Consider the following 12,230-nt stretch of genomic DNA (forward strand, 5'->3'; position numbering starts at 1 on the left):
TGCATGATAATTATAAAACTAGCTATTTAATAATAATAGTAATAGTAATAATACATTTTATTTATATAGCACCTTTCCCATGCTCAAGGTGCTTCAGGGAGTCTCAGAAAGAAACTGCAGGCATATGTACCATTGGATACAGATATTTCCTGAATAGAACATTAAAACAGATAGATACAGGATATACAAAGGCATTAAATAGAATAAAACTCAATGAACCAGAGTTAAATACCAGATTTATTACTAAAGGAAAGCCTAGCAAATAACATCATTTGTAGTATAACACCCACACAAATTATGCTGAGCATCTGAACAGAGAGAAAGATTGATAGAAAGGGCAGGTGCAGTCAAAAGCCTCCCTGAACAGATGAGTTTTAAGTTGTTTTTATTTAAAGAATGAGTTGAGTCAGATGATCTAATTAATTTAGGGAGGTTGTTCCAGAGTCTAGGTGCTATACAGCTGAAGGCTCTGTCACCCACCCATATTGTGCAGGCTAGTGTGGGACACAACAAGATTGCTAGAATCTGAGGACCTTAGTGGGTGAACAGAAGCATAGTGTTGGAGAAGGTCATTGATGTAGTTCGGTGCAAGGCCATTTAAAGCTTTGTAGGTTAATAATAGAATTTTATATTCAGTCCTATAAAACACAGGGAGCCAGTGGCAGTGAAGATGGGTGTTATGTGCTTGCTGTATTTATTTATTCATCTATCTTATTAATGGTTGCTGTAAGCTGGATGTGGGAGGAAAAGCTTAGTCTGTCCGTGCATCCTTTAACCTACTTAATCAAGTTCCTGTTACAGGGAGTTGGTGCCTACTCTGGCAGCACTGGACACAAGACAAGAGCCAACCCTGGACTTTGTTCCAGTCAATTACAGGGCACATTCATGCCCACATCCACACTTACTCATAAAAAGCCAATACATAGTCAACTGTTAACCTGACACACTTACCTTTGGATTGTGTGAGTAAAATTGGAGACACATATAGACTCAGGATTGCAGTAAATACCGAAAAGACAGTGCCCAGATCAGAAATCCAAGACAGGAGGGTTTTGAGGCAGAATTGCTAACCACTGTACCACTCTGCTGGCTGATTGCCATAAAGTTTGATGTTTTTTCTGTCTTCTAGTACAAGATATGCCCTTATCGTAAATATGAATTGATTATAGTTTATCACTAAAATTAACAAATCACTGAATATTATATACGAAAAAAACAATGTATTTAATGTGGTATATTGTTTTAAATTTACTACAGTCAAAAAATTGCAATAGAATTAGAATGGTTTCTTCTCTTGTGCACAGTTAAAACAATGCGCCCCTAGGAGATCAGCATTTATAATTTATCAAGGCAAGTTCTGTATATTTTCGACAGCTTCTGAAAGCTTGATTTGTGGTTTCTGAGAGCTTGACAATATTTTATTCCCAAATTCTAAGTTTAGAATTCTGGATGTGAATATTTAAGTTCATAGTTTTATAACTAAGTGCTTTCATCTCTCACATTAGAAAGTGAGAGAGAGAGATAGAGATAGAGATGAAGAGCAAGAGAAACTGGGTCACGCAACTTAACTGACAGCACTGAAAAGGTTTGCATGTTTGCTGAAATATAGGTTTGTGTGAACAAAAGCATAATCATCTCTACGTCTGAGTGAGTATGCCTATGTTTTACAACATAATTTAGAAAAAAACCTCTGATGTCAGGTATCTCTATTTATGTTGTAAGCAAAGGGGAAACCGATTACAAATGGAAAACATGAAGTGCAGGCACATCCAAAAATGTTGTGACTTTCAAGGATAATGCAAAATAATATTTTTTAAAAGTAAAAATATTTCATTTGCATGAATACTAAAATACAACTAAAAATATACATCCAGAATAGTATCAACTATACAGTAAGCATTACAGTATACTCTAAAGCAGTGGTTCTCATGGGAGACCCCTGTAGCTGCAATTTTTTGTCCCAACCAATTTCACAATCAGTGAGTAATTTTTGTCTTTAATTGACCTGATTGTGTAATTGCTGTAGATGAAGATTTCTCTCAATTTTCATTCTGAAAAGTCTAACAGTCTGAAATTTACATTTATAAGAAATGTTTGTATTTTGTCCATAATTTTCAGCGCTTCAATCTATTTTGTCATGTTCTTTTTAACTTAGTTTTTCTCTGCAGTTTTTTCTTTTAATTGTATCTGAATACTGAGAAGTGGAACAAATGACCAGTGTAAATAACAGTGGATACTAAAGAGAAGCATTTGATTCAGTGTTGCCCACTTGTGTGCCTGCTAGTAAATGATGCCTTAAAATAACAAGTAACAAGAATGCCTCCTTACCCATTTAACATATGCTAGCCATCCCCCATGGCTTTGCCCGCATAGAAGTGAAACAGGACAGCTAGGAGGGCCCCGCCTGTCTCCCTACTCCTGACGTCATGCTTCCCCCTCCCCTCGGTCTGCTGCCTCTGTCTTGGATTAGTGCAAATATATTGCTCCTACAAGCGAACAATGATTTTTAGGTTAATGAGAGAAGTTGCAAAATCCACCAGAATATTCAAGCAAATTCTAGAAAAAACCTGATCTGAATCTGTTAAGTAGTTCTCTCGTTCGCTAGCTAAGTGGAGGTAAGGTACACGCCCCGAGGCTGGCACATGAGTGAAGAGGGTTCCACCCCACTCCCCTCAGCCCGCTGCATCTCTCTTGGATTCACACAAATAAATCGGTACTGCAAGGAAACTATGATACTTAGTGTGATGAAAGAGATTGCAAAAACAACCGGAATATTCAAGCAAATTATTAAAAAAAACCCGATCTAAATCTGTTAAGTAGTTCTTTCATGAAAAGCGGACACACATACAGAGAGACAGACGTTGGATTTTATATATATAGAGATAACTTATTGCTTTATTAAGTAAAGAGTTAAGCCTAACCACTCAGGTAGCAAGTCTATAGGGTGGTCCAGATCTAATTATGCAATTTTCATTATGCTATAACTTATTAAGTTTATTAAATAGAAAATCACCTGAAAAATTCCGGACCATCGAGAAGTGTGCGAACTGATGACATGAAGAATCGGCTTTGCGCCGAACCGGAATCGTCCCCACATAAATCAAAGTCATCCAGAGGATCTAGATCAGCACCACCCTGTATATGGACCTAAAATGTGTTTTATATGGGTCAAAATATGGGTCTTAACAAGCCATGTGGAACTCATCAAATTGTGCATCCAAGGATTGCATGGGACTCATATGAATTAGTACACTATTATTGATTGCCTGGTACTGGTGTGCTGGACGTGAGTAAAAACCTAAAACCTACCTGGGAAATCTGAGATTTCAGGATTGATATAAAATTATTTAGAAAATGAAAAATAACAGCTTAATTTAGGCAGAAGTTCAAATAAAAGAAGAGGTTGGTTGGGACAAACACCTGGGTCACCGGAAGCATCGCCCAGAACTGGACTTGAGAACCACTGAATCATTAACTAAGTATTCAGAGTCATTTAAAATACCATTTAGTGCCCAAAGTTGTTCATAATTGTGAGAAAAATTAGCAGAGTACAAGGCTTCAATGATCATTACCAACATGTTTGCCAAGAACTCAAGTTAGGAATCACCATGATAATGTTTTACAAGGAACTCAAAACAAAGGGCAGCATCAGCAAAGGGTAACTCTGGAGGGAAGAAGATACACCTGAATTATGATTTCCATTTTTCATAGCACTACACAAAACAATAAGCTGGAAACTTCAACTGAATACATGAGCCGACAATTGAGGACCCTGCAGAGCAAAATGTTATGCAGTAGTGGAACTGCAGGGCTCATGCCATTTATTACATCTATCAATGCACTTTTGAAGTACAACAGTGAAAGAAACATAGAAAACAATGTGAAATAAATGTGATATATAAGACACACTGTATATGTAATTTTGTATAAAACATTTTGGTTCAGTTATATACTTATTGTTTAATCCTTTTATGGAATGCTTGAATAGATATTTTGTGATAATGGAAGGGAAACATCCTGAAAGAGCTATGCTGAAATAATCACTTTGACTGTCTCCAATATATCTGTTCTGTTGCTCATGGGAAAATTCAATAACTCAATAATAATTTGGAAAGAATATAGTTAGACATAGCCTCTGAAAAATCCACACACTTCTTAGCTATGCATGATCAGGACTGTGATATTGTGTGTATAAAATATACTACCAGAAACCCATACTATACCTTTTCTTATGCAGTCTATTTGTGTTGCCTTTCTAAATACCACTAAGAAAATCTCACAAAGAATTACTTAAAAAATGGTGAGATTACAAATTAGATAGTAGTGCTATTATTCAGTTTTAATAAACATTAGTACAAATTTATATCATGCCGATCTTAAACTGAAATTAACTGCTGAATGCCTTTTTTGTCATTTACAGGACAGAGTTATGCGGCATATATCCTATCCCAGCTGCCCAGAATTGAATTGCTCCCCATTTCACCAGATAACACTCAGCAACAGCTGCTGTAAGGCTTGTAAAGGTAATCTTCATTTCACTTAATAGTATTTTTTACTGATTATTGGAGGTAGCGTGTTAGCATAGTAATATTTTTCTAGTGAACTCCATACTAAGAAGTTGCACTTTGTCACATAGATTAGATTCTCAAACATTTTTGAATCTAGAGCTGGGTCAAGAAATACGTGAAGAAAATTGGTTTAAGGTTTTCATCCAATAATCTATTACCTATTGTATCTGCTTTCATTTTCATTAATCAGAAAAGTCAGACATTGTTTAAGTTTTGAGTTGTCTTTTCATGTGAAATAGTAGCTGGATGCCATCTCAAAGTTCCCTATGGTTGCTCTGGGTTCTCTGGTATCATTTCATTTTTCCAAAGGTATACCCAGACAGTGTCTTAGATAATGCATTCAATTATGTAGGAAGGTCATGTGTACCTTATAACATGGCCACACAGTGAATTTAAGCTGAGTGTAACAATAGGATTGTTAAGCCTTAAGATAACGTACCCACACGGGGGTTTTGGGAGACGCACCGGGAGAAGCATAGAATAGGGAAGCCCGTGTGACTGTTCTAGCTTTAACGACTGTGAAATAAACAGACATAAACTGGAAGCGTGAGTCTGTGCCTTTTAATAAACTCGAGAGAGAGAAACATGGTGGCAGCGTAGGTAACAGAACTGCACCGAAAGTCACGCCAGTTTGCTGTGAAAAGTTCGGGACGCGGAGACGCTAACACGACAAGAAAATGGAGGGTCTGAGACTGCTGCCAACATTAAGCCTCAATGCTAAAGACCTGGTGAAGTCATGGAGAACATGGAAGGAGGAGTTCAGATTATACTGTACACAGAACTTGCAATGCCGGAGGCAGAGGAAAACACTATAGTCAGATTATTCCATTATTTTATTGGAGAGAGCGGCAGAGAATTGTGTCAGGCGCTGACCGGTGATGTAAGACCTGATGAGTTAACCATGAGCTTGATGATACGTAAATTTGATGAATATTGCAAATAAATGAATAAATAAAAATTAATTAAATAAAAAAATAAATGTATAAACTGTAGAGAGGTACAGATTTTTTTCAAGAAATCAGGCAAGGGGAGAAAATACAGACAAAGAGAAACAGGCATCAAAAGAAAGAGGACAGCGACACACTTGTACGTTTTGTGGGAAAACACATGAGAGGAGCAAAAAGAATTGCCCAGCCTTTGGAAAAATCTGTAAAAAGTGCGGAAAAGCCAATGACTTTGCAAAAGTATGCAAAACAGGGATTAACACTGGAAAAAGACAGATTCACATGGTGGATGAACAGAGAAATGACGACTGTAAGGATATTCTGAGCATCACAGCAATACGGAAACCCACCGAAAACATAAACCAGATAGAAGAAGAAACACAGAGCGACAAACAGCTTTATGCAGACATGCTACTAGGCGAGAACCTGGTAAAATTTCAGATAGACTGTGGTGCAACCTGCAACATCATCCCAATAACTAGATTAAATCCAGATACACAGATTGAAGACTCAGAAATGATTTTACTAATGCATAATACAACAAAATTGAAGCCAGTGGGGAAATGCAGAATCAAAATTAGAGATCCAAGGAACCAGAAACTATATAGATTAGAGTTTGAAGTAGTAGATGAGACAGTTAAAACACCACTATTGGGCAGAAAGGCAAGCGATGCCATGAAACTCACCCGGGTTGAATATGGTAACATTTATGCTGTAGACAGTATAGTGATGAGTGAGAGACCAGAAGTGAACAAATGGTCACTGGACAAAATTAAGAAAGAATATCAAGATGTGTTTACAGGAGTTGGTGAGCTAGAAGGAAACTACAAATTAGAGGTTGATGAAACAGTGAAGCTGGTGAAACTACCAACGCGACGAGTACCAGTCGTCATGATGGCACCCCTCAAGGAGGAATTGCAGAACCTGGAAAAAAGTAAGATCATTGCACCAGTGGGAGACAGCACAGACTGGATAAGCAGCATGGTCATAATGAAAAAAACAAATGGTAAATTAAGAACGTGTATTGATCCAAAGACTTTGAATAAAGCCCTGAAACAAAGTCATTTCCCACTTCCCACAATTTAAGATATCCTCGCAGATTTATCAAAAGCGAAAGTGTTTACTGTCTGTGATGTCAAGCATGGGTTTTGGCACGTAAAACTGGACGAAAACACAAGCTACCTCACCACATTTTCGACTCCTTTTGGGAGATACTGATGGTTGCGAATGCCAATGGGGATTAGTCCAGCACCAGACGTTTTTCAGAAAAAGCTGACGCAGGCCCTAGAGGGTCTACAAGGTGTGTACCTGATAGCAGATGATGTGCTAATCACAGGTGAGGGGAAGACAATAGACCATGGGACCATGAAAGAAAATTCAAAAAGTTCTTAGATAGATGCCGGGAGAGAAATATCAAACTGAATGCAGACAAGTTCAGACTCAGGAGGCAGTAAGTTGCCTATATGGGACATCTGTTAACAGCAGAAGGACTGAAAGTTGACCCGGGAAAAGTCAAGGCAATCACAGAAATGCCACAACCAACAGATGTGAAAGGAGTACAATGGTTAGTGGGCATGGTGAATCACCTATCAAAATTCTGTCATCATCTGTTGGATGACTGTGAAGTTTTACGGCAACTGACACACAAAGACACAGTATTTGAATGGACTGTAGTTCACGAAGATGCATACAGATGGCTAAGAGAGAACATTGCCAGAGCACCAGAGCTCAAGTATTATGACCCAGTAAAGGAACTGACACTTCTGTGTGACGCATCAGAAACTGGTTTAGGTGCTGCTTTGACACAAGAGGGCAGGCCAGTTGCATACACCAGCAGAGCACTAACACAGACATAGAGGGGCTATGCACAAATAGAGAAGGAGTGCCTGGCCATAGTTTTCGGCATGGAAAAATTTAATCAGTATACATATGGCTGACAGGTAACCGTGCAGAGTGACCTCAAGCCACTGGAGAATATTCTCAAGAAACCTTTACTTAGTGCTCCAAAACATCTGCAAAGAATGCTACTGCGGCTCCAGTATTATTGCATAACAGTTACTTATGTTCCAGGCAGAGAAATGCTGTTGGCAGACACATTAAGTAGAGCATACCTACCAGAGGGCACACAGGGAATGTTGGAAAACGATGTCGAACATGTGAACATGATCAGCTTTGCACCCATTTCAGGGGAGACAATGGAGACGATTAGGCAGGCTACAAAAGGAGATGGCTGTCTACAGACGTTGATAAGAACTATGCAAACAGGCTGGCCACAGACGAAGAAAGACGCACCAAACAAAATCAGGCAGTACTACTCAATGCAGGATAAGCTCAGTGAGCAAGATGGAATAGTATTCTGGGGAGAACGAGTGGTAATTCCACATGGCATCAGAGGAGAGATTATTCGCAGAATTCACTCCTCTCATCTTGGCACGGATGGATGCCTCAGACGGGCAAGAGAATGTGTTTATAGGCCAGATATGACAGAACAGATAAAAAACTATATTGGAAAATGTGAGACATGCAGGTCGTTGGACACAAGACAGCAAAAAGAGACACTACACTCACATGAAATACCAGATAGGCCATGGTCAAAAGTTGGGACGGACATTTTTACATGCAACGACAGAGAGTATCCGATAACGTTAGACTACTACTCCAACTTCTGGGAAATCGACTATTTGCCAGACACCAAATCGGGCACAGTTATCAGGAAGCTGAAGGCACATTTTTTGAGTCAAGGTATACCCAACACAGTAATTTCAGATAATGGCCTATAGTACTCATCTCAAGAATTCAAAAGATTTAGCCAGTTATGGGAATTTAATCACATAACCTCTTCCCCAGGCTACCCACAGAGTAACGGCAAGGCAGAATCAGCAGTCAAAACAGCGAAATGGCTGATGGAGAAGGCCAAAGCAGCAGGTGAGGATTCTTACTTAGCTATGTTGGATCACAGAAACACACCAAGACAAGGCCTACAGGCAAGTCCTTCTCAAATGCTTCTGAGCAGGAGGACAAGAACACTACTTCTGACAAAACAGAGTCTTCTACATCCAAGAGTGCCACAGACAGCACAAGGACTGAAAAACAACCAAGAACAACATGCCAGATACTACAACAGAACAGCAAAGGACATGGACAAGCTGAAGCCAGGTGACAGGGTGAGAGTTCAGCCATTCGAACCATACAGGATGTGGAGGTGAGCGAGAGTCATTCAGCCAGTCCATCACAGATCTTACAGGGTGGAGCTGGATGTGGGAGGCGTACTGAGGAGAAGCAGACGACACCTCAGGAAAGACAAGGACCTGCCACTAGATGTAACTAGAGCACAAAGCACGAAAACACACATATCACCAGACACAACCTCAAGGACAGCAGGAATCAAACCTGTAATCACGGAGACTGCTCAAGGAAACACAGGACCAAATGACACTATCTTTACTAGAACAGGCCGGAGAGTGATTAAACCATTTTACTTAAGAGACTATACTCAGTAAGCCAGTGAAATTGAGTATATAGTGGTTGAAGGACTGTACAGATGTATATGATGTTCTGGGTTTGCAATGTATGTAGTAATGTGTAAACATTTAACTGTATGTTACCCATGTTATTATAGTCAAAAAGAAAAAAAAATGGAAAAGGGATGTAACAATAGGATTGTTAAGTCTTAAGATAATGTGCCCACACGGAGGGTTTTGGGAGACGCACCAGGAGAAACATAGAATAGGGAAGCCCGTGTGACTGTTCTGGCTTTAATGACTGTGAAATAAACAGACATAAACTGGAAGTGTGAGTCTGTGCCTTTTAATAATCTCGAGAGAGAAACACTGAGGCTACTGTGAAACATGCACAGTGTTTGATTCACTAAAGCTTTTCACCGTAAAGCTTTCTTAGTTACACTAAAAAATAATCATTTAGAGTAACCAGTGTACCATATACCAAGGACACTGCAAATGCATAAATGTAATAAGACAGGTCTTTAACAGCTGTCACTGTGTTGCACAGTGACATTATTGTCACCAGACTGCACTCCAATTATGTAATTAGTACGTGTCACATGTATGAGGCACTGGTGAAGTGCAAAATTCATGTCTCCCCCCAAACCAACAGCAGAGGCTGATCTCTGCTGAAGTCAACTGAACTTTTCTGGAGACTTCACATAGCCAAATTATTGCAATTCAGGAGAAATATGGTTGTGTTAACATAATAATACATACCTAATACTGCATTTTAAGACTGCAGTGTTCTATTTATTTATTTCTTTTCAATTATTGCATATCTTTATTTTTGCTGGGGTTTGGGGCTGGCAGATTGCTTGGCACATAATCAATTTAAGCAATTTAAGGCTTTGTTGGTGTTTTTCCATAATAGTTGATTTATACCATCTAAAAGCTCTTAATATTGATACACACAGAGGACTAATCATGAAACTTTAACATATAATGACTGAATTTTTTTTACTCAATTGGACCTCATGCCAACTTGTTTTTCACCTGCCTGTTCAGTTCCCCCTTCATCCCATAGTGAGGTGACAGCAGAACAGCAATTAATTGCAAAGAATTCTTTGACCCTTTGCTAGAGACGGCAACAGATTAATCTGTCACTTTTTGTTTGATATCATTAAAAATAATTGCTAATATGAAGGAATTTGGTTTATTTACTGGACTTAGAGTTATTAATGTAATTAGACATCATTCTGACCCCATCTTCCTGGGCCTAATAATATTGGCTTCCTTTTCACGTATTTTCATCAGCATCTTCTCAAGTTTGACATAGCATAGTTCCTGCGTCAAATCTGCTTAATATTACCATTAGAGACCAATCTCTTCATGATCTTAGATACAATCATTACTAATCCAGTAGTAACATTTTAATTTTTTTTGAAGAAAGGGTATACATCTGCACAATCCTTTATAACACTCAGTCAAAAGTAGGCATGGAATGCTTAACTTAAACTGTATTCAAGATGTCTACACTCTGAGTGAAACAGCACACCATGGTGATTGTCTCTCTCTCTCTACACTAACTACTGTTTCTGGACTGTTTTGAAACACCCAGCATTACAGACAAAGTAGTGTGCTACAGTACCAGACAAAAAAAATCAGAATGTTCAAGGGAAATAGTTTCATAATGCAGGTGCACCCGTGAAGACCAAAGCCAAATTACAAATTACATGTTGTCTGATTGACTATGCAATTCCTTTTAGGTTAGTGCATTCCCAATTTTTTCACTTTCAGAATGAAGCAATTTCACAACTGATAAACAACTATTATTGAGTTATCATCTTTTCTTTTATTTACCTTTGTCATTTGACTCTTGGTTCTCTTGGACTCTAAACTACCAGTGTGCTAAAGCCAGATAGTAAATCTCTCAGGCAGTGGTTGTGTGTGTCTTTGACATCCCAACAACGTTTTATATAAAAAAGATTTTTTTGAAGGTGAGAGATGTTATGTAGGCGGGCATTGCTGCTGCAGCATGCAAAGGGATTCGTTATTGGTTGCCTGGCAACAACTTGCAGTGGGGCTAAGCCATGCCACCCAATGTAATTTAAAGTGTAGTAAAAGTTTGGCTTCTGGAAGGAAAAACCATATTTGTGTTTGTTCTTTCTCTTTTTTGGTATGCTACCTCACTGGATCTTCTCTTTGATCATCATAGATTGCTCAATGATTAGAGGAGGACATTAGTTTAGCACTGCCTCAGGGCTTGTTATTGGTAACATAGATTAGTAATACATAGAGTACATTGTCTTTATCATAAACCCTTAATTTTATCTTGCATTATCTATATGAACTGTACTATATACTGTACACTCCATCATGATTCAAACATTATGTAAGATAACCATACATAAAAGAAAAGGAAACAGCTTTTCTTAGTCCCATTTCCTATTATTAATATCACATGGAGATCTGATTTTTCCCTGTGGATTAATTTCTGAAAATGCTCATTCAGGTACTGTATCAAGAGACTTCATTATTCTGTGATGCATACTCGTGGACGACAAGCAGGTATGTGATAAGAAGCCTGCTTCAAGGACTGAACATGATTAATCTTTCTCTGCATGATTTCAAATACCTTAAGAATATCAAATCAAAGTAATCATTAGATCTGCTCTTACAGCTTGTTAGCTGTACCTAAGCAATTGTTGAAAACCATTAACAACACCAAAAATAAGGTGTCAGCCGTCAATTTCAAGTGGCATTTTCACATAAATCTCTCTTAGACTGATTTTTCTTGTCTTTTCTGTTAAGCTTCAATGTGAGTAGTGTGCTTTAAATAAGAATTTCATCAGTGTGGCTGTACTATTGGTTTCTGGTTTTCAAATATGAACATGTATTTGTCTTTTTAGTGATCTCCCAAAGCTGAATGATTGAAATGTTTAAAAATAATGGTATAAAAAAGTTATAATACATAAAATATTTATATTTGAGATGCAACAAAATTCAAGATGCAACACAAATTAAACCTGGCAGCAACACTGGAGGTACTTTTACCGACTCTCAAAAATGTTTTCCTCCTTCTAAAACAAAAGTACTCTGTCAGAAACTCTCTTTTTCCCACCTCTCTATTGTACCTCTATCTCTCATTACTGTACCTATTCATCTTACCAACAGTACATTTTTGTCCTTGTTTTCATCCTACTATCTGTATGATTAATGAACAGGTCCTAGGTGGTATTTTTCTATCCCGATAAATAGTAACCTCAGGGTCTCAA

General features: G+C 38.2%; 1 protein-coding gene across 3 annotated transcripts in view; it reads left to right on the forward strand.

Annotated features, from left to right (window-relative positions):
• nell2b (neural EGFL like 2b) overlaps positions 1–12,230 on the forward strand; it is a 405,950-nt gene that overhangs the window by 134,023 nt on the left and 259,697 nt on the right. For 2 of the 3 annotated variants that reach the window (XM_039760883.1, XM_039760881.1), the window contains exons 11-12: positions 4,421–4,523; positions 8,360–8,437. In XM_039760883.1, coding sequence (XP_039616817.1) covers positions 4,421–4,523; positions 8,360–8,437 — 181 coding nt within the window. The remainder of the gene's footprint in view (positions 1–4,420; positions 4,524–8,359; positions 8,438–12,230) is intronic. The other variant, XM_039760882.1, reaches the window with a different exon arrangement.

The sequence above is a fragment of the Polypterus senegalus genome, chromosome 8, assembly GCF_016835505.1.
Source record: "Polypterus senegalus isolate Bchr_013 chromosome 8, ASM1683550v1, whole genome shotgun sequence".
Classification (NCBI taxonomy): Eukaryota; Metazoa; Chordata; class Cladistia; order Polypteriformes; family Polypteridae; genus Polypterus; species Polypterus senegalus.